The 23,332-nt window shown below is 41.8% G+C and overlaps 1 protein-coding gene across 1 annotated transcript; it reads right to left on the reverse strand.

The window, feature by feature from the left end:
- Positions 1–1,412: 1,412 nt before the first annotated feature.
- On the reverse strand, positions 1,413–22,234 carry LOC144477103 (organic cation transporter protein). Its single transcript, XM_078194565.1, has 10 exons — positions 21,573–22,234; positions 13,188–13,287; positions 5,407–5,732; positions 4,580–4,683; positions 4,291–4,445; positions 3,449–3,759; positions 3,027–3,339; positions 2,701–2,882; positions 2,273–2,409; positions 1,413–2,030 (listed from the first exon to the last, which is right to left on the reverse strand). The coding sequence occupies exons 2-10, from the start codon at positions 13,213–13,215 to the stop codon at positions 1,973–1,975; spliced, it is 1,614 nt and encodes a 537-aa protein (XP_078050691.1). The 5' UTR covers positions 13,216–13,287; positions 21,573–22,234; the 3' UTR covers positions 1,413–1,972.
- Between the last annotated feature and the right edge of the window lie 1,098 nt (positions 22,235–23,332).

Below are 23,332 nucleotides of genomic sequence, written 5' to 3' on the forward strand. Positions count from 1 at the left end.
AAAAGATGATAAACGCAGCAGGATTTACATTCAGGCGACAGTATTATGTAAACTTTGTGTACACGATCATCGCAATTTCCGTTAATTGTTGCGGCCGCGTTTGTGTGTTCTGTTTCCGTAAAAAAGGCACCGACAGAGAGAAGACCGGTCAACGTCATCGGGGCACTTTTAACGTTTAAACCGTTTCATCCGGTAAACGGAAATGCATTCAATAACGCATTTGATGCATGACTGTTTACCGCGTAAGAGGACGCTGCAACCGGGATACCGATTTCACGCGGCTGCCTAATAATTGCAACGAATTCATTTTCGAAACGGGAGAATATTGTAGCAACCGTATTAGAAAATGGTTACATAAAAAACTACGTCCACGATGTTTCCGTTTATTTTTACATATGACGATGGATTTATAAGTGGCAGAAGATGTATCATATTGCGATCAAGAGCAGTAATTACTGAAAATAATTGTAGTGATTAAAAATCGATTAAAAGTGCACGAATATTTATGGTAATATAATTGATAATTTATAGGTATATCGAATTCATAATTTATGATTTATTATTCACAGATAATAGAATTCATAAATTATATATTAGTAGACAATATTAATAATTACCATGACTTACCTGTATTGTGATTCTGATTCCTCAGCTCGATCTTCGCGTCGCCATTTTTCTATCGAAAGCAGCCGAGTTAAACGACTCGCATAAGGATTTCCTCCATAAAATCAAGGTAAAGGCAACAGGTACAAAACGCCGCGATTTTCATTCCCGGTTAGGTCATGTTTTCGCAGGAGCAGCAAGCGCAGGCTGCCGTTTAACTACCAGTTTCAACCACAAAATAAAGAAAAACCGTTCGTCAATGAGGCATATAAAAGTACGTGGACCTTGAATTTAGATAGAGAGCGGGGCTGCGAGCCCCTCGCGACAGTAAGAAACACAAATTCCAGTTTGTTTCGTGCCCGTTAATAAATATTTATCATTCTTGCTTGAAGAGAGCGAAGGCCATTTAAAAAGGTACTCGTAAATCTAACTTGTTTATTTCCTTTTTACTTTAATTAATATGTGCGGATATAGTGTAAAAATACGAAAAAAATATTATTATTGTCAGTCACTGTAAATTTATATAGTTAATTATATAGTAAAAACTTTATCTCTTTTTCAAAATTTTTTCCAAAAGCAGACGAATAAAAAGGAATAACTTTCGAATTATCGTATCATGCGAGAAAATTGATAAAAATTATAAAAAGTAAGTAAACAATTTTTCAACAGTGTAATTAATTATCCTTTAGCATCTTGCAATAATTACTGACCCCATAAAGACAGGGCTGCAAAATGAAATCCCCCATTACCTCGCCAGAAGGAAACATAAATAATCGGGTGATGGATGGTGAACAATGAAATATCTCGTCTATAAAATATAAGATCTATTTATACATTCGCATACAAATGGTACAAGGCACTTCCTTCGCAACTGTCAGTTGGCAGTAGATAATGCTTTCCCTCATGGTCTTGTAAACATCGGTATCAAAAATATCTGTCCAACAAAATGGAACCTTCTTCTGTTCTGAGTTCTATCCCGGCTAAAGAGAGGGTTGTGTTCCATTGTTTCGCGCGGACACGCTTGTTCGAAATCACGTTCGATTTACGAATGACAAAAAGGTAATTTCAGCACGGAATATGAGAGTTGATATGTTTCTAAGGTATGCGCGAAGAAGAGGAAAAGAAAGAAGAAGAAAAATACAGTGGTCGTCGTATGCCGTTAAAAATTGTGAATGTAAACGTAATAAATAAGAACGCGGAATGATCTCAGTATTACTTATATGTATGTACACCTAATTATTACTCTACGAAAAAGAAGAAATCAATGTTCTCGATTTCGCTATGTTCTTTCGTTGCACTTCGCCTTTTTTTTACTAATCGTTTTTTAAGAAAACACTCCGTCGCGCGGCGTTCGCTTGCCAGTTATTGTTCACAGTGCCGCTTCCGCTTCGATATCCTTCGGCTTCTTCTTTATCTTGCGCGGTTTCCTGAAAGAAACAAAGGATTAGCATGAATTAATACATAATATAATAAATTACGAATAAGCTATTTATTTTCAAATCTGTGTAAATTCCACTTTGCAGAAACGTCGAGCAAGGTATTTAAAAATTAGTAATAATATTAGATGATTATAATGTTAAGTAAATAATAATAAATAATATTAAATGAAACGTTAGAATATTAATTAGCAAATAATGAATTATTTTAAAATATGCGGAGAAGCTCTCACTTTCCAAATTCTTCGCCATCGTGAAGCGTTTCCGGCAGCGTGCAGCCAACAGTTTCAGGCAATAGAAGACAGAGGGCAGCACCGACCAGTGGCAGAATTCCGAAGAACGCCGGCGGGAGCCATGTTTGAATATGATCCTGCAATGTAGGGTGGAAATGTGGATAACCAATATACAATACAAAAATAAGTATTTAGCAATTTTGATAATTTAAATAATCCTTAAAAAACTGCATAAACTGTTTAATTCCTTTAATCAATTTAGTGAAACGTGAACTTATATATATTCACTGTGTAAACATTACTGTTTAATAGTATAAGCGTATATTTATAATATTTGTAATATTTATAGTATCGATATTATCTATAATATTTATAGTATCTATAATTTATGGATAAGCGTATATTTAATAATTAATAATCAAGCTTACCAAAGAGACGACGAACGGTGCCGTGATGGAGCCTATTCTCGCGCACATGCTGCTGGTGCCTACGCCAATGTTTCGAACAACCGTGGGGAATAGTTCGCCGGAAAACAAGTAAACCGTGGTGAAGGAGACCGACATACCGACGATGCCAGTACAGACTAGAATCAATCGAAGCCATGCGATATCTGAAAACGAGACGGATAGCGATCAGTATCATTAAACACTTTTCATTTTCTTAATAATAATAATAATAATAGTATTTAATATTATTAATAATATTCTCTAAAGTGAAATGGGCCAAGTAGAAATGATCTGAAACAGCAATTCACCATTCGACACGACGATCAACAAGAGAGCGGCGACACCGGTGATCGTATTGCTGGCGATCAACGTGATCCTTCTTCCCAGTCTGTTCATCGCCCACCAAGCAACGAAATTCCCAGGTATCTGAATCGCGCCGGACACCGTGAAATTCAGGAAAATGTTGCCGCCGACCTGTCCTATGTATTGCGACATCCCGAACAGACCCATCCCGCAGACGATCCAATTGAAGAAGATCGACAGGGACTTCACCCTCATGTTCGGCGTGCGGAACAGGTCCATGAAGGACGCCTTGTGGTCCGACTCTGTGCGCTTGGAATTCTAAAATCAGAATTTGTCGATTCAGTAAACGAAGATTTAACTATTTTTTTTTTCTATATTATAAATACAATGCATAGATGAATTTTGGAAAGAAGAAGTTATACGTTACCTGATGCAAACAGTGTTGCCTGACCAAGTCTGGAATGTCCTTGTTCTCAATCTTATTAATATTAGCAGCCTTTTGGAGGACCTTGCAGGCAGCCCGTTGCCTGCCGAACGCCAGGAGCCATCTAGGAGATTCGGGAACGATCCACCAGTAGCTGAGAAGTATGATCGAGGGCAGGGTGATCGCGAGCTGCAGGTGCTGCCAGTGACGGAATAGAAATGCAAGGCCAGCCAGCGACATGTGGCCCAAACTAAATGGAATTTGATAAAGTACTGTGATCGCCGCCCTCCATTGCGTGCCGACGATCTCCATACCTGCGGGAATTAATCGTTCCAACGTTTCCGTAAATGTCTTACATAAATTCGGAGAGAGAGAGAGATCTGATTTTATACCCCTTTTACATAAGGTAGAAAGTGATATTTTTCGTTCGGTGCATTTATTTTTACGTGGTCGTCTTTAAGAGAAATACAATTATCCTGATTTAGAAAGTGTCATTATAGCCATAAAAAATACCGGCAAAAATACTCGAAGAACAAGTATATTGTTAAAGCAGAAAATTAGCTAGAAATTTGCGCAAAGCCTGCAATATCTGCAATATTTTATTTGGAATAAGCTAGGATAATAAAATATATTTTAATAAGATATAGAATTTTTGTAATAATATAAATACTCTTCTTAGGGTTTATTTTACAATTATTTAGAAAAGAAATTTTGAAAGTATTAATTAGTATATTATTCGAGGGTGCAACGCGTCGTCAAGAGGGTTGTCTGTCCCCAGCTCGATTTCTGTTAATATTAAATTAATAATAAGAAAAATAATTAATAGAAAAATACTGATTACTTACAAATAACGTAACTGGTGACCATGGTGCCGCCAGTGGCCAAGGCACTGAGCAATTTCATGAGCAACAACGCCGGGAACCATGGCACGATCGCGCACCCGACACCGGAGATCAGCTGGAGTATCACGGACACCATCAACGGCATCTTTCTGCCATATCTATGGCAAACGATTAACATATATTTATTGAATCGCACGTCCCAGCGACGGCACCGTCGTATATATGTAATAATAATAATAATAATTGTTGAAAATCGACAGATTACACGTAATGAATCAATATTTGTCTGTACCTATCTGCTAGATTGCCAAATATAATATTGCCCAAAAGTACGCCGAACATCAAAATAGATTGCTGGATATTGGCGTAATGCGTTCGACTGCATACTAAGTTCCACTGAAATAATGTAATAATAAACAAAAATTTATTTAGAACTGTTTCAGGCATGCGCGAAAACGGGAACACGCTCGTTAATCTTGCGCTTCGATCATCGGAGAGAAGGATACTGTTCGATGACAAAATAGAAATCTCTTACCATATCCATGCAACTATTTTCAAAATCACTGTACACGTCGCATCGATTATCAAACAAAATAAAACTAAATTAAACGCTGTTTTATGTGCACTGTGCTATTGTGAATTTAAAAAAGGAAACAGGAAGAAGCAAACTAAGCAGAATGCTCGAAAGAAAGACTATACATCTAGTGGAATACGTTTCACTTGGTGCAGTATAATTTGCTAAATGAACAATACAAAGAATAAAGAACTGGGAAAGCATACTAACCGGGACACTTACCTAACCAAAATGTTTGTAGTATATTATTATTTTTAATCACGGTTTTCACGCGATGCGATCCATTTCGTGAGAGATATCCTCTTTCTCTTTCTCTCTCGTAAACGAGATTACCGCGTGCTACTCATGCGCGCCGTAAATTTGACGAACAAACATTCTCAAGCGAAATATCATTAAGATTAAACTCTACGAACTCTCTCCACGTCACTGGAATTTTAATTTCATCGATTACCGCCGCTTCCGCAAACGAGCCCGCTCGAAGGGGAGGGTCGAGGGTGGAGGGTGGAGGGGGTTGTAAACCGGGGGCGATCGATCAGAACAATTACCTGCGACGTGATCGTCTCGGAAAACGTGCTCTTGTCGTACTCCCACTCGGTGCACTCCGTCAGCGTACCATTGACATTGACTGTGCACTGGTCCAACGATGCTGTGCTGGCTGGCGCGGTGCAGTTGTACTGCTGGTGTGGCGCCATGAAGACGATCGCGAGCTGGTGCCAAGCGATCGGGAACTTGACCAGCGAGATTGCCAGGCACACGTAAATTTGCCATCTGCCAAGGTCGCCGATCGCCTCCTGCACGGCATCGACCTCCTCCTCATTGTCCGCGTAATCCTCTTTGCCGTTTGTTACCACTTGCTTGCCGTTCACTCCCACTGGAAAAAAAAATATATATTCGGGCAGTTAGATACTCGGGTCAGGCGAATTTGGGGGTCGGGGAATGATGATTAACCCCTTGGCCTACTTTCAAGATGAGGATTTTGTACGAGTAGAGGAGTCTGACCTTTATCTCATAAGAGATTATCCTCGTATTTATTGTAATGTAAATTATACGTGCTTTTTATCTTGAAATGTCAAAGAATTTGGTAATTAACAGAGAGAGAGAGAGAGTTTCATCGATGTTTATATAAACTTGTGCATTATATTTATTCCATTGAATTCGTCGCTTCTAGATTACGTAAAGTACGTAACGCTGTATCGGAATATGAAAATAGAAGCACCGCACCGCCAACCAAAACTACAATCATCGATGTTGAAACGCGTCTTCGAATGTGACGAAGTAATTTCAGGACTGTTTCTCAAATAATTTACGAATTCTACGATTTTCTATGCTCCGCTTAGAAATCTTGTTCAATGTTAACCACACAGACGTTCGAACCTTTTGGAATAAAATATTGTCAAGTAAGTCATCCTTTCAGCATTAACCTGATCAGACTAAATATCGGTGTTCGAATAAATATATGAAATTAATAATTAACATGCATGCAATAATAATTAATATAATACCCCAAATAATAACTAAGAAAATTCTAAATTCGATATACGCGATTAACAAAGCACAGAGAATACTCTTTAAATCATCTGCGACTTTAGAACCGCGTGTGTATCTCACGATAGTTGAGAGATCGGAGATGAATCACACCGAACACAAAAGCCTAGTTACGACGCCGAGTCGAACCCCAGAAACTGGAGCGAAACTGTTCCGATCCGTCGAGATGCGATACGTAAAACAGGCCAGACGCAAAAAGGCAGGCTATTCTAAACTGAATGGAGTCGGTAGAAGTCATCTCAGGTTCAACAGATCCGATATGAATCATGCTGAACGAGTGAGGCGATCAGCGTATTCTCCGAGATCGAATGAAGTCGATAAAACTTGATCGGATGATCCAATAGACGGGTCGCGAATGATTTTGAACTCGAGAACGATAGATAGAGAGAGAGAGAGATTTGTCTATTTGCGCCACCATTTGTGTATTTATCTCTAGAATATAATGCCGTTTATCTAATTTTCTAGAAGAATTTCTATCTGCTGGATGGAGCAACGTGTTCCGATTCCTCGAGCCCCGGGATTATTCGTATCGAATCTTGCGACGTCCGCGGCAGGATCCTTGAAACTCGAGAGGTTGCTATTGAGTCCTTGAGAGACTGATGATGAGGCGATCCATTATCACGTCTAGCGAAGTGTTGATAGCGCGAGCGCGCCGTCTCTTTGGTCTGTTTCCATCAATTTTTCCACGGGCATGATTACCCAGTTTCTAAGATTGATGCGGCTTTCGTTATTTAACCACCTGTCGCTCACTCGACGAGATTGGTGCAAGCATTTTTCACCAGCCCGGCTACTCGAATTATATAACAAATGGAGAACTTGTGACGCGTCTGGCTTGATCGTACAGTTTCTTTATACAATTTTTAATCATTTTTTCGAACGATGATTGGCCGTTACCTTCTCTTTATGGTATCTTTAATGCGGCGTGGATATTATATTATTACATTGCGCGTAGTATGTTGTTAGGTTTTGCTTAGGCGACTGGATTTTCAGGCATCGTATTTTATGTTTTACAACAGCGGATACGCTGTCATTTTGCGACAGCCCGAAGGCGAGGATAATCCGCGTTGATCGATGTGCCTTTCGATTAGAATCAAACGATAGTCGCGATAGTAGCCGAAAATTATTCTTACGATACCGCCTTCGTACTTTTCCACCAAAGATATGCATATCGATCGATGATAGATCGGATAAGTCGATTCGGCGCAGCGATCTTCGCGCTTTAGAACGCAGGAAATGGAAATAGAGTTTCGAAGTGCGGCAGCGGCATCCCATCGTTTGATTTTGTAAGAAACCGATGTACCGAACCACTCTACTATCTAAAAATTTCATTCAACTTCTCAGCTAGACGATAGTGTATCTAAACGATACAACGATTAGATTACGAGACGTTTGGATATCGAGAGTATTCTAAAAATAAAATTTCGGTTAGGGCAACGTGAAAACATTTTTCTAAATAGAAATTCGGAAGCTAAAATGTTGCGGGAAACTGGTATTTCACTTTGCGAAACAGATGGAACGTCTCCTTTTATCTACGCTTGTTTCAAACAATTAAAGTAGAATGCACAGTTGAGAAAAATTGCATAGTCGAATCAACCAATTGAATTTTTTAAAGATTCGCGAGGAACAATTATCGGTCGCGGACGCGGTTAATCGTAAGACGACACGTGTAAGGATTAAATTGATGGCAAACAGACAGAGCCAAAACAAAGATGATTGCGAAGGCTAACTCAATCTAATAATTAACAGCTTGGAAGATTGCGATTAATTGTCACTTAAACGACTTCGACCTTTGCTCTGCAATTTTTTCGGAGCGAAGGAGGGCGGACGCGTTCTAGAGTTATCGTCGTCGGTGTATCTTTTTTTTATACAAAATTCTGAAATTCGTGTGCTAACACTTCTGCCATATTTTAAAAATTCAATGGAACTATGGTGTTCTGTATAATCATACATAAATGGAAAACTTATAACAATAATCCAACATTTAATAATCCAATAATAATAATAATAATAATAATACACTATTATAAATCTTTATTACACCGTAAAGGGTTGACTGTCTCGCGAGCAAACAAAGCAAATTGTCGAGCGAACCAGCCGCGAGATAAGGGCGAGGGAGGTGCGCACGGACGCAGACACGCCTGGCCAAGAAATGTTACAAGGAAAAAGCGTCGTCGATGATGTTTCTCACGAAGGTGTCAAGAGAGATTCCTTGGATTTCTAATTGCATATTCACGCCGCGGTATCCTGTTAGTTGCAATCGTCCCGGCCGCGCGATCGTTGATGAGATAGCGGTCGCACAGGGGAAGGTAAAAAAGAAACGCCGCGTTCCCAGTTAAATTGTTTGCTTCGGATCGATTACCGTTCATACGTGTTCGCCTCCCTACTCCGCGACGGAGGACGGACCGACGACGACAACGTAGACGATCTAGACGATGTAGACGGTATTGTTCTTGCGCAACAAGTGGGTGTGTGCCGGAAAGAGAAGACCGATTGGCCGGTTGCGTACGCGCTTATCAAACGGCCCGAGCAATGCCACGCTTGTGTTTTACACATGTTTCGTATGTGTCACTGGAAAAACAAAGCGCACGTCACGAACGCGCGCACGCTTCGTTCACGGTTACATTGGATTTACATACGTCGCGAGCGACTCGCATACGCGTACGTACGCGCGACCAGAACGGAAATGCAGTAGTTGTACTAATTTTCTTTGCATTTCATTTTCGTATATGTACTGTGAAAACTAGTACGAAATGTTGTACTATAGTTATACTATGGTTGTACTATATTTATATAATTTATTATAATACTCTGACTTTCAAGTTTGACTCGAAGTTTGAAGCAGAGAATTAAATCACACGAAAGAAAGTTATAAATTGTATATTATTTCAAACGATATAATTGTTAAAATACAGTAGCATTTCTCTATCTATTGTCTGCTAAAAGTAGCGAAATCGTTAAATGTCTAGCGCCATTTTTTTGTCGATTACGTCAAGCTATAATGACTCACTTTGTTCCGCGTTGTCATTAAATTTCACTCTGAATTTTTAGCTTTTTCAAGGAAGTATAATTTATAGAATTATCTAGGATCGATGTCCAAGTCGTCGTTAAAATAAGACAGGGCAATTTGACTTTTCCGATTTCATGCGCTGTTTCGTAAGCGGAGCTCTACTTAGTTTAACTTTCTAACAAATACTGTCGGCTGATCTGCATTGACGTAAGCATTTACAGCCTATCAATGTGTCATTGACATTATATACTCCGGTGTCATTTGTATGCTAAATGACATTTAAATCGAGCCTGAAATAGTTATTTAGTACATACGTGCAGCTAATTTTCTATTAACTCCTGGGAAAAAGTAATAACAATTGCGGCGAGTTATTAAGAATGATTTAAAACCTCGTCGAACATTAATGTAACTTCTTTAATAAAAGAATATTCTTAGAATAATAATTTATACTTAAACTAAGTATTATTTAATTATTTTTTAATAATACCAAATTTCTAAATTTGTAATCATTCAAATACTTAATAAAACAATTGACAAACCCCAGAATCGTTCCATTGAAAAGTCAAAGATCGCGAAATATCTTCCGTGTTTGTTTTTCTCAAATTATGCAACACGTTAATAGTATTATTTGTTAATTGCGTTATCAGCGTGCAATACCAAATATTTTGAAGCGTGCAACGTAGATCGGTGACGTCGTATCGCGGTCGTATCGACGCGTCGTTACCATCGATGTTCCAAAGTACCAGATTTCGTTACCGACGAAGTTCCAAAGTTTACGAAAATCCCTGACACCGACGAGGGTTAACGTAAACACGTATGCCGCGCTTATTGTTCAGCGGTCTCTGTCCTGTGGACGGCTGAACCGGTTGAACTTTCCATTAACGAACTTTGTCCGGATAAAATTGACCAACGTTCCCCGCCGAATGACACAGAGATCTAGATTATCGGAACGCGCTACGTAAAACCGTGAACGGATTCGCCGGACTCCTCGCATAACATTTGCATAACTTTTCCTCCATTCAAACTAATCGAGTAAATACCATTCGTGAGCTATTATTTCAAAGAACCTAATTTCAGTATACAAAGAGAAAAATAGAAACCATTACTCAAATATTAATTATTTTTCAATTTTAACAAATTCACGACCACTTCCACCCTTCTTCAATTTATTTACCTTCCAACTATTTTTAATCGAATTAAAATGAACTTTACTACATACAAATATCGGCCACAAAGCGATTGTTAGAACAATTAAACAAAGCGTGAAAATATTCTGTCGCGAAGCATTGTTTCATGCACTTTAATTAGACGATTATTAAAACGCGAGTTAAGAACGTGCCATTGAACATCGCGTTATCTTATTAATTGCATTAACGATTACATTCTCGAAACTCTTAACTGAACGATTCATTTATTGACCTTTAGATTAACGCATTAATCAACGTCGAAACATGGTTTGTTCCATGAAAGCATAGCGTCCGATGTTATTTTCTACCAAAGTCCATTAGTATCCACGGACCGCTGGTCCCACGTGGCATTCATTACAAACGCGTCTCTTTTCTGGTTGCTGCCGGTTTTGTTTAGTGATTCTTCCTTGTTGTTATTCGAGCAAACGCCTGACGATTACGTAGGAGGAATTTGCATTTCTGTCGGTGCACATTGCAGGTGTAGCACAAGGTCGGGGCCTTCGGATGCATTGTCCGTGATAGAAAAGCCATATCTGGCGAGCGAATCGACCGAACCGATTCTCAGCCAATCACGAATTAACGTTGCAATTTTCGAATCACGGGGGCGACCGTTAAAACGTTGATTAAATAATATGTGTTCGTATTGCAAAGGATGTACGATCGTGCTGTAAATTATTTATGTTTATCGTGCAGACGTTTTACGATACATTTTCAAATGCATAATACTCTTACATTCTAGTTCAATGTTATTCAGCTTAGTTCGCAGTCCTCCATTAATATTCATAAAACAGCAATGAGTAATAGGAGATACGAGAACACGTACTCGCGAAAATATTTGAACGCCTATTAAAACGAAATAGCTTCTTTCTGACTAGGCCAATCGATCTAAATCATTTTTTTGAAATATTAAAATTATCTGCAGCAATATTTGCTTCGCCTATCAACTTCAATAAATTGAGAAAAATAATCGAAATTATAATTCAATTTTTCTCATACCATTTCTTTATATATATATTAACATTATTTAAAACTTCAAGGGACGAGAATAAAAATTCAATGAAACCGCGATGGAAAATCGCGCGTAAATAATACAGTCGTCATACGTCGGTCGATTGCGAAAATCGTTTGGATCTTCCTCCTATTAAATCGATTAGCGGATAGATCGGATGGATCGACGAATCTCACGACTTATTATCACCGGGAAAAACAGTTACGATTTACATCGTTCTTAGGAAGGAAGTGAATGATTGATGACGGTATGTTCGCCGGTGAAAACAACAAATTATAAAACAGCCTGCCGGTGGAGGCGCAATAGAATCAAACGACCTCTCCAGTTCTTGGAATAATGGCACCGGATATACAAATTCAAGATTAATCCTGCAACCGCTGATTCTTCTCATCGCTCGTCAAGCTATCGCAGTTTAATAAATTCAAACGATTAAATGGTGGGAGCTAGTTATCATGAGAATTGCGAAAAGGCGTCTTGAGATGCAATAACGAAATATATTTACGTCGATTTACGAAAGCATTTTTGCGTTATTTCAGAACCCTAAATACTTGCTACATCGCAAATTTCCCCTTCAAACCTGCGTCTACGATTAAAAAACTCTTCTGCACGAAAAACTACAATATAAAAAAAGAGATCCCCTATTAATCACCATTGCCCTGCTGCTACTACAAATTTCTATATAAAACAGCGCCGACTGCAAAGGGTTCACCGCCGACGAAAATAGCGATCCTCGAAAGGACGTCCCTAGTTTCTTGCGAAGGTGCACCTCGAAGGACGCTGTGCACCAGCCAATGGAGGAGACGGCTCGTTGCACGAGCGTTTCTTGGAAAATCGAGGGCAGGATTCTTCGATAATGCGGCCGAACCGTTTTATCTTTTATTACGTTTAAGTATAGCAAGTGACGAGGGAGGAGGGAGGGAAGGGGGGGAGGGGAACAACCAGTTCCGAACAAAAAAGGTGATCGACAGTTCATGCCAGCCGCGAAAATACTACGGTAACCTCGAGACGCGACCTCACAGCCAGCCGGCCAGCCAGAAAGCCGTCGTCGGCGCGTTTCTGGAAGAGAGTTAAGGCCGACGCCGGTTTTTCCAGAAGCAAAGGCCACCCCCTTGCGACGTGTGCGGCGACGGCAGCCATCGTGCATCCGATCGCGCCCGTGGATCGTTATCATGCGAGAAATGTAGCGAGAGAGTCTTGTGCACCGTCGATTAAGTTGTTCTTGCAAGCGAATAAATCTTCTGCGGTCGAGGACAGGCGGCCGCCGCCGCCGCCGATCGGCAACCTAATGAAATCCCGGAGAGGTGACCCACTTCGGGCGCGGCAATTGTTGCACGCCGAGAATGTACGATGGACGACGGCGCGCGAAAGCGGCGGAAAAAGCTGCTGCCATCTTTTCTTGCCCGGCATCGAGTTAGCCCCGGTTCCGACGATCTTATCCGTTGACTATTGTCATCGTACCTTGTCGAAGTATTTAGAAAGCCCCCCTCGATTTAATCCTAATCGAATCCTAATTTTCTGTCGCTATAATTTGTCGACGAGGCGGACGTTAATATTAAATACACAGTAAAATGAACATACCATAATTGTTGGTTTGCGTATTCTTCATATCACTGCCTGGCTGTGCAGCTATTTCGTTTCTTCGCGTTAGGTACACGGTTTATGTTCGTTAATGTGTTATCTGTAACATACGAATGATGGAACATTTGTGAATTCGTCTGTTTCGATGTGCGTGGTCAGTTTAGGGGTGTTACTTCGATCGATCGCTATGGCTTGATTGTCGGCTTTATCGTGGCTTCATCGAGTCGCCGCTCGAGTGAAAAGGGTTAATAAATATTTATCGTGGCGACGCGAACGAGTAACTTGTCTATGTATCTGACACTCGTCCTCGCTCGGCCGTCTAAAATGCACGCTGTTAATTAACACAGGAAATTCATTCCACATTTGCGATGTGAAAACGTTCGATTTTCCTCATTCCAACAATTCACGGAATGTTTCCTGCTACTACAATTCGCGAAAAAAAATTGCTAGCTGATCGTCGCTCGAACGCAATTAGCCCTCGCGAATTGACTGCAGGAGTTTTATAAAAATAGCGTCGCCTCAAGCAACGTATCTAATTATTTTGTTAAACGATACCGGATCATTTCGACAGATGCGATTAGAGAACGGAACGATAAAATTGCTTATCTAATCTGATCGCGCGCGCAAATTCCGTCTCATTATTTCAAGATCCTTATTCGTTGTTTATCGAGAAAAGTTTCGTTCTGCAAATTATTGGTATGCGTCGCTCGATTCCAGCTTAGATTTATATTAACATAAAGAGCGCGCCTTGTAATCGGAGAAACGAAAGGACATCAACGAGAACTTCGTTATGCGATAGGTTCGATTCTTTTTTTTATCGACGTTAAGGTTATTTGCGTTGGAGCGGTGTGCTTGTCAGAGCGAGCAACAATTCGAAATTGCAACTCTGGTTAATGTTGCATCATCGCGTTGGTTGAATGAAACATTGAGCGATTTTTACGTCATGCTTTCGTGAGAATTTCTGGTTGGAGTGTTCGCAAATTTAGGATGATTCTTTTTTTAATTGGCAGAAACTCGTCGTTTTTGTCGCTTGAAATATTTGGTATTTTCTTATTCACCGCAGCGTTTTATCCAGCTACAAATAAAATATAAAATAAAATGAGCAAATAGAAAATGCTTCTTAATTATTAAAATCTGCCCCATCTCTATCAAATCGCCATCGCGTACGCTTTTCCACCGTAGTGACACAGGGTTGATGGCGTGAACGAGTCCGCCAGACACTGCACAACCATCGGCGAGGTGCGAGCATCGCGCGATTACGCGCGGCCGTTCGCGCAACCCGCCGATCGCGATCCCGTCGGAGGCGAGAATCGCGGTCGAGACAATGCCTGTCGCTGTTGGAAGGACAGAATGTTGTTGACCCGCCGAGCCGTGACAGAGGGAAAGGAAACAGCAAAAGGAAAAGAGGCGCGAAGTCGACGGCGGCGAGAGAAGTCGGCGGCCGAGAGAAGCGAAGGAAATCGCGGATACGACACGGGTGCCGATGGAACCGTTTCGAGGGACCCCCGGCCACCGTCGCCGGGTTATTACCGGCTGATTACGGTTATAATCGCGCGAGTAACATGCTAATACGGATAGACCGAGAGCCGACAGGAATTCTCCGGTGGCGTCGGCCGGCTCAACCCCGGCCCAACAATTTCTGCGTTTTTATAGACAAGTTAATGGCGATCCTCGGCTGCCAACGAGCGTGGTACCCGCGGGAACGAAAGGAACTTTGCTTCTTCGTGCTCTTTGCCACCGGTACATTCCATCCCGGGAGTCGAACAAATTTTCTTACATTTTTTTTCAAGCGTTTTGCAATCGAATTTTCTTCGATCGGTTGGACGTTGCTATCGAGTGAGAAGTGACGCTTCAAAGAAATGTAAAATCTAATGACACGGTAATGTGAAGTATATTATGTTGTAATATGATTTAATTATAGCATATTAAGGTAATAATATTGTAGAATAATTGTGTAGCAATGTTGTAATAAACAGTTCATTAATATAAAAAAAATTGCTCGCTCCTAGTAATGGCGACGTCCCGCTTTCATCGTTATATAAAACATCGATTCCTTACACTTGTACAATATTTAGATTACGATATGCAAACGGCGTTATGGAAAAGAATAACGTGTCGCGGAACGGTGTTGCAATCGCGAGATAACCGAGAGAACCGAGAAACGTAAACCAATAAACCTTGACGATCTAATCTTTTCCGCGGCGAGCGCGAAAGAACAATATTTCGCGAGTTTATGGTCTACCGGAGGAGGATAAATAATTTTCGTATTAATATAAGCAGCAAATTCCGTCGGCGAAGAGAATATCTATTCTCGTCGTTCTTTCGCCACTCTTCCACGGCGTCTCCTTTCTCGCGCGCAGGATCTTGCGCGCATGTAACGCCGATCCACGCGGATTAACGCGCGTTAACTATCTCCGTGTAATCCGTCTAACGGCAGAGGCGACGTAAACCCTTTTATTTGAAAAAAATTTGAAAAACTGTTACCCGCCGTTAACTTATCTACTTGTTCATCTTATTTATGTACATCGACTCTATCGAATGCTATCGCTGAAAGAAGTATAATAAGTATTAGTATCCATCGACGAGCACCCGATCACAAGCTGCCTCTTCAATTATATATATATGTATATTTGATAGTAAAAATGTGATCGATAAAGATTTTTCGAAAAAAAACAGGAAACACTTGAACGGTGAAAGAAAGTTCGATGCGGTGGATAGATAATCTCGAGAACAAAGTGGTTGCATTCGGCGAGTGCTCTTTAGACAGTGATGGATCCGAAGGTAAGAGAGCTCGGAGATTAGGATATTCTTTTTCAATTCGTATCGTTAGAGCTACTCTATCTTATTTGTACAGATACCAGTAATTAAAGTTTCGACGACTGTGAACGAGATATGACACAATAAGGACTTTGTTCGATGCAACTCGCGAAATACGAGCAGTGCGCCAGGCTGCGGTCGTTCTTTTCGCAACTCTGTAGATTAATTTATTGTTATATTATGGTATTGTTATATCATTATATTATTGTATTATTATATTGCATTGTATCTTCTAGGAACATTTATCAAAAATTCTACATTAGAGATTTTATAATAAACACCACTTTATATGCTATTTACTATCACTATTCAATAAAAATATTAATATAATAATACAATAATTAATGCATTAATATACGCTATCACCAATATAATAACATGTCAATTTAAATATTAATATTAAAACAGCGAACAAGTAAAGCTCTGAACGAGCACTCAAAGCCGACGCAAGAACGCCGCGGAAATCGTTGTCTCTACGACTATGTTCCACGCGTCGGCTATCTGTGCAATTATTTCTTTCAAACGGCGCGTCTAAGTCTAATTGAAGTCGCGCAACTACGGCACATCGCCGATAAGAAGCTGTTCGTTTATCGGCAGACATTCGCGGCCGAGCGAGACGTATGCGAAACGAGAGGAGGAACCCGGGGGCGAAGTGTCAATTCTCGGAGCGATGCTATTGTGTGTATCTCCATCGCCGGCCCTATTCCGCGCGGCGAATCGTCTCCCGCCGCGGCGTTTTCATTTGACTTTACAAAAACCCGCCGTTGACCCCGGACTTTCGCGACGATAACGTGTATCGTCGGCCACGTGTCAGATAAATCCGAAAATCCGGTATCGTCCGCCGCGAAGGGAACGTCTTCTCCTTTTTTTCGCGTGAAACTGATAGAGAACTATCGTCGTCGCGGAACATAAATGCGGTTAGACAAAACAAACGGGCGAGCGAGCGAACGAATCGGCCGACGATAAAACGGTTGTCTGGATCTAGACTAAAAACAAGCATTCCGCTTCTGTATAGAATCGCGACGAGCACGGATTACTTACCCGTGAACCTCGCGGTCGACGGTTCGGCCATCGCAGCGGCGACGATATTAAAAATTTATGGAACAACGGTGGACGGCCTACGAAATCTTTGGGAGTCGTTGGAACTGTCTATTTGAAGCGCGGTTGTGCAAAGTGAATTTGTTTCGACGACGTCGCGAAGATTCTCTTCGAGAACGGATTTATTGCCATCGGGCTGATAATAGCGTCGCGATTACCGCTTCGGAATTTTTGTGCTGATTTTTATACGAAGTGGAATTTTTATTGTCGATAGATTGAAATTCTCCGAATTTTAGTCTCTGTTTAACCAGTAACTATTGCATTTATTATCGTATCTACGACTGTCGTATCAATTCCGTTAAATATATGGCTGTTATATTAATTATTAAATTTATTACCATACTAACAATTAAATTTGTGACTTATTGTATTTATTTTCCTATATTTACGACTGTCGTATTAATTCTGTAATTTAGAAACAGAACAACACGGAATTGGTATTTTTTAATGGCCGTCACCCATTTAACAAAGATTGTTGATGTACTTCTACGAAGCATCCTATTCCCATCGTATACGGTACATGCGTAATACGATGACTATCAGCACGTGTAAGTCGAGAACGAGGCACATTGATAGATGCAAAAGTGCCGACGAAGTGTAATAATAAAATTCACGCCTATCGTGTTCTATTCACTGCGCAAGAATAGAGCAATCTCCCTTTAGGCGTTATCAAAGCGCCGCCTTTCATTGTTTCATCAATTAAACGTTCCAATGGAAAAACGCTCCATTTTCAACATCCTCCTTCGAACTTCGCCGCATTTGCGAATATGTTTTGCAGAATTAACAACATTATCGCGGATTATTATGCGCTATAAAAATGCTCTTTATCTTTCGAGAAATCCTCTCACAATATTTTTCCTCCATTTTATCATTACGACGAAACGGAAACAATGTATTTCCGTAAATCTCATAAGGGTTTCGAATTATCGTTTATAATTTCCATAATATATTTTTAATATATAGCACTTTTTAGCACTTCAATAGCACATTTCGTGCAATCTTTTTCATTTTTCACGATTTCCTTCATTTCTCACAATTATCTTTATTTCGTATAATTTCTTCTGTTTTCTATAATTCTACAAAATTGTGCCAATTCCGATCGCAAATGAATTTTGCGCCGTCAAAATGATATAGACACGTGGTACGGCAATTTGCAGCGGCGCCTTCAAGTCGTCTCTCCCTCTCTCTCTCTCTCTCTCAAGAGTCAATCGTCCGGATTTAATCGCGGAGCCCGCGTTAAACAAAGCGTTCCTGATTAACAATGGTTTTATCGTCGAAACTCCTGGCGCGAGGCTCGCAATAAGGTGTGCAAGTGAAACATTTCGTGATGCGAGCCGCGCGGCACAGACGACGTCGCGTTATCTTTTAGTAGGGCAAGCGGCGAGATTTAAGCGTGGAACAGTCGGCTCGGAAGATAGCGGCGGGTTCTTCGTTCGTGAAAGTTTCGACGGCATTGAACTTGGTCCACCGTTGTTGCATTTGGCTACAGTCGCTGCGGTCGGATCAACTGCGCATATTTTTTGGCCCGTCGCTCAGCCCGTTGGTGGCCTCGGTTGAAAAAATTACATAAACCCCGGGCTTCCGGAATTTTTGAGAGGCGCGCGGAAAATTCGTCGGCTCGAGATTATCAGTATTTTAGCAAGACCCGACGAGACCACCTGCATCCGTGTAATTGATATCGGAACACCTTTAAGTCATGACAGTGCTCGTCATCGCGTGTCGCTTGCGATCAGAAGCAGAATGTCGATGTTCCGTCGATGGGAATGGGAAAACCGATTCCGCGATATCACCGTGCAAAGAAAAAGGGAAGCCCGTTCGCGATTATGCTTGGTTCTCCCATCGTCAGCCGTGAGAAAAGCCGACAACAGGCAACAAAACGAGGGCGCTGAAAATTGGCAGACGGTGTTTCACTTCGCGTGCAACGCGAATGAAAAATCAAGGTTCCAGTTATATGAGAACGATGCGGCGCGTATGCCGCGCGTGTGGGTGGGCGAAATGCTTTTTCAGCGGCCGCGTGCGTAGAATGATTCACGAAATGCTTCCCCCTGCCAATTTCGAGTTTACGGGTAAACATTTTACAGGGATGTTAAATGTTATAAATGCCGGAAATAGATATACAAAGCGGCTCTCAGCGGCGAGGTGCATCCGAGCGTTATACTGCTCTCGCGCGCGCGCGCGCTACAAGGAATCTTGAAAACGGAGAGCGTGAGTTAACCCTTTACGATCGAAGCGGCGACTTCGAAGCACCATTGCTAATTTTTATATAATCATTTCAAGCTGTTCGCACGTTGTTATATTTATTTAAAGAATACAATGAAAAATTGTAATGAAATTGTTTTCCAAGGTAATTTTTATATTATTAAAGATTGGATTGAAAACATTGTTTGATAGAATCGTAGATATAAATAGTGAAATTTAATTTTTATCTAGCAGAGCTATGGAAGATTTAACTTTAGCGGATTATGTCAGGTTATGTCAGATTATGTCCGGTCTCCGGATAGGCGATATTTCCGCGCGACAATTTAATTCGTAACGTCGCCGTTTCGTACTAATCGGTGTTTCGGTTGACATTTACATACGCGCGTGCGATATTTCTTTACAAGTTGCAAGGTTGCCGCAAATAAAGGAGCTTGTGCCACCTTATCTATACAGAAAGAAGATAAACATAATCTCGCGTACGAAGTAACGGCGACGCACAGTGAAATTCGTCTGGCCGAGTTAATTCTGAAAATCCTGCGAGAGATCTTATCAACGATTACTCAACAATGTGCCCATTCATGCTTGACCTTGCAACTAAGCTCCGAACTATCCTTATCAGAGAATTATGTAATTGGCGGCGATAACGATTAGGGCGAAGGGTACCGTCCATCGAGCGAACAGGTATCCGGGGAGCGTCTCGAAGACAGGTGGGAGGCGGTCGACGCGTTTACGCTACCGTTTATCAAAACGTATTTTTAGAGGAGCGTCCGCCGACACGTGCGCTCGGCATTCATATTTGATATGTGAATACGAATTCTCGCTTTTTATAAACGACCTTCTTTGCTTCGCGAATTGTGCCGCGCAAGCGCGCGCGGATCGCGGAGATCGTAGCGCCGGCACACTTTCGAATTGACAACAAGGCGGTCCGATAAATAAATAATCGAGAGAATTGAAGAGATTCGGGAAACGATGTAAACGATGCTACAGTGTCTATATGCTATGGTATAGGGTATAGTTCGCGGTGACGTGATCACGTTAAACATTACTTTTAATTTTTCTCCACAGAAGTAACAGCAATTGCTCCGAGTTAATAAAAATAAAAGATCAGAAGCAACAAGTGCAATGGATCTCCGGTCCCGAGCGCGTTGCCCAACAGTTGCTCTAACATGTTCTCTCGAGCGACGCGTGAAGCATAACGACACACGGGCCGTCAGATAAGGAGGTATCGTGACGCTTTTGTCGTTATCTCCCGCGGCTCACAATATTTAACAAACGTTGATCGTGTGCCGACGAATAATTAACGATTGCCCAATAAACTAGGAATTCGTGTTGGATAACTTCTGATCCCGTTTCGTGGAATCCGAACGCGGGGACCCCGATCGTGTTTTCGAGGGGAAGAAGCGAGACCGTCGCGCATCTCGGCTGTCGAACAATTGCTCTCCACCTTTTCGCGTTCGGCATGAAATTATTCAGCGCCGTTTGAACGAGGCGCCGCGAACCAAACTGCGAACCGAAGGCAATACCTTGTCGCTAAACTAGCGGCTTCGCGCGTTTATGTCACAGCGAACATATGCGAGACGCGTCGACGCAACTGCAGCGCGCTCGCGCGATTATCGGGGGGAAAAAGTGTCGCTCGATCCGAATCCTGTTCACTGGACAAACGAAGCACGGCGTTGAAATCACCGGAATCCTCGATCTACGACGATCTATATTTAAATTGGAAATAATTTTACATGTTTCACAAATTAGAAACGAAATTGTTTCTCCTTGTAATTTTCATACTTTTCATACACTGCGACGTGTATTGCATCTGTTTTGCAGATGTGGTTTGTATTGTTTCAATAGTTAATTCTGCCATAAGTGCAGCCATAGTTCAGACACTAGGATCAACGATGCCTCAATTTAGCAATTTGATCGCGAAGAGAAAGCGCGAAGAGACTCGCGTGGGAAACGCGGGGAACTGCTCGCGAGACGCGTCAAAATGACGGACTGTGAATTTTTTCATTTATAATTACCGAGATCGTAAAAGATTCGCGTGCTATTCGTTGAATGAATTGATTGCTCGTCGGAGAAGCGTCGCGGTACAAAATCGCTGCAAAATCGAAGGAAGCAGAAACGTTTTCTAACAGAAACACGTCGTCGTTTAAAAGTGTTTAAAAATAAAAAACAAGGTGAAAAACGATTAGTTTTAGTAAATCCGTCGAGCGGAAGCTCGCGCAGAGCGCGGTCGAATTTAATGGAAAGTTAGGGAAAGCGGGCTCTGTCCCTTACCTGTTGCTCACGGCACGGCGAACAGGTGTTCCCCGGTGTTTTCTCTCGGCCGTTGAGCGCACTCGGCTTTTCCGGCGCGCCTTGCGCGTGTCAATCTGGCTTGGCAGCGGCGCGATCGAACACGCCGACGCACAATTCGATCAAACCAGTTTTATTATTCCCAACAAAACGTTATCGAACGTTTCCCGGCGGATCGACGAACGGCCGGCGCACCTCGGCGGCCCGATCTGTCGGCGGCCACGGCGGCGCGTGAAATTCGCGTGCGAGCGGAAAACGTCGAGCGAAGCGCGCGGGTGTGCGTGGCCGGTGTGAAGCGCAGGGGGCCAGTCGGTGCCGGTCCCGTAAAAGGCCCAGCGAGGAATGGGGTCGTTCTTCGAGGGAACGGAGAACAGGAAGACGCGACGGGCGCGATGAAGACACCAGAAGCTTGTCGGCGGGATCGCGCGACGAATTGTGGTCGGCGTTTGCGGTGCACGCGCGATAGATGATCGAGTGATCGATGTGCTCGGTGATCGACGGATGTCTTCGCCGCGACTCGTTTACGAATTCTGTTACTCAAGATCTCTGGATCGTGGCGCTTTGTTCGGCCATGCGTCGTGCGCGAGCTACGGCGATCGACTAAAATGCGAGAAAAGCGTTTGCTCGCGCGCCTTGCTCGTGCGAAACTGACTCGGCCGCTCGCTCGCTCGCTCGCTCGTTCGCTCGCTCGCGTTCGTCCAACTCGGCTTCGTCGCCCCGACCCGTAAATACAGATGAACGCTGCACAATTGATCCACACCGGCATTTCGCGTTCCTTAACGAGCCCGTGGTACCACGCGCTGCAGGTGGTGGGCGGCGGGGTTATTCCGATCGCTTTCCTGCGGTTCACCCGGTTCGGCGATAATGCGTTTATAAACAGTGGATAAACTGCGGGGGAAACGACGATCGTCGATGCTCTGTTTCTTGCGCGAAAGATCGAACCCGATTTTCGCGGCGGGATATTACCACTTTCCCGATTATTCAAGGCATTTCAAGGGCTGTGTGGACGAGATCGTAATGGTTCGTGGGTAATATGGTCGTGGGTATTGGGGTTAATACCGTGAAATGTAGTTGGTCGCGCAGGTGCAACTGTCAGGAGAGAATTCGCAGTTCTTTTAATTTCTGTGATCGTTTCTGTGAAGAGAAAATAATCTGCTCTGATTTATTTCTGTTTCCTTTTTTAAACGTTTCTTTATTGTTAGAAAAAATTATTTTAGATTTACAATTAAAATGGCTTCGAGTGCAAAGGATTAATATTAATTAATTTCTTTCAGTGGGAAATATAATAAAATAATTACGAGAGGGGTAAATATATTTTGTAAGCATCGTCTGACATTTCCAGGAAATCAGCTCGCTTGCAATTTCAACACGTTTCCAAAGCATAATTAATATTTCTACTTTGAACAAGATAAAAGTTTCTTATACAAAGATAAGAGATTTCTTGGAAACAAAGTTCATTGATCCATCCATAAAACTTGAAATGATTTAGAAAAAGAACTTGGCAATCTTTAAATGTAAAAAAAAACCACATATCTAGTCTCGAGACAAATAAATTAGTTATTTTTTAAGATATTTCGTAATACTTGATTAAATTTATTTCAGTAGCCTAAGCAACAGTCAATGGATGATGTTAACATTACTGATGATTTATCGATCCTCAAAGATCCTCTACGTAAATGCGTTTTTCCGATGAGGAAACGTTTGAACAATCGATTAACTGAATACGTTCTGGACAGTGGTCC

This window comes from Augochlora pura, chromosome 11 (genome assembly GCF_028453695.1).
Source record: "Augochlora pura isolate Apur16 chromosome 11, APUR_v2.2.1, whole genome shotgun sequence".
Lineage (NCBI taxonomy): Eukaryota > Metazoa > Arthropoda > Insecta > Hymenoptera > Halictidae > Augochlora > Augochlora pura.

Coding starts and splice junctions, on each gene's coding strand:
- LOC144477103 (XM_078194565.1), bottom strand. CDS start 13,215: ATGAAGAATACGCAAACCAACAATTATG. Junction 4,446..4,579: donor TTTGGCAATCTAGCAGATAG/GTACAGACAAAT, acceptor CGTTTGCCATAG/ATATGGCAGAAAGATGCCGT. Junction 2,883..3,026: donor GTTGATCGTCGTGTCGAATG/GTGAATTGCTGT, acceptor TCTCGTTTTCAG/ATATCGCATGGCTTCGATTG.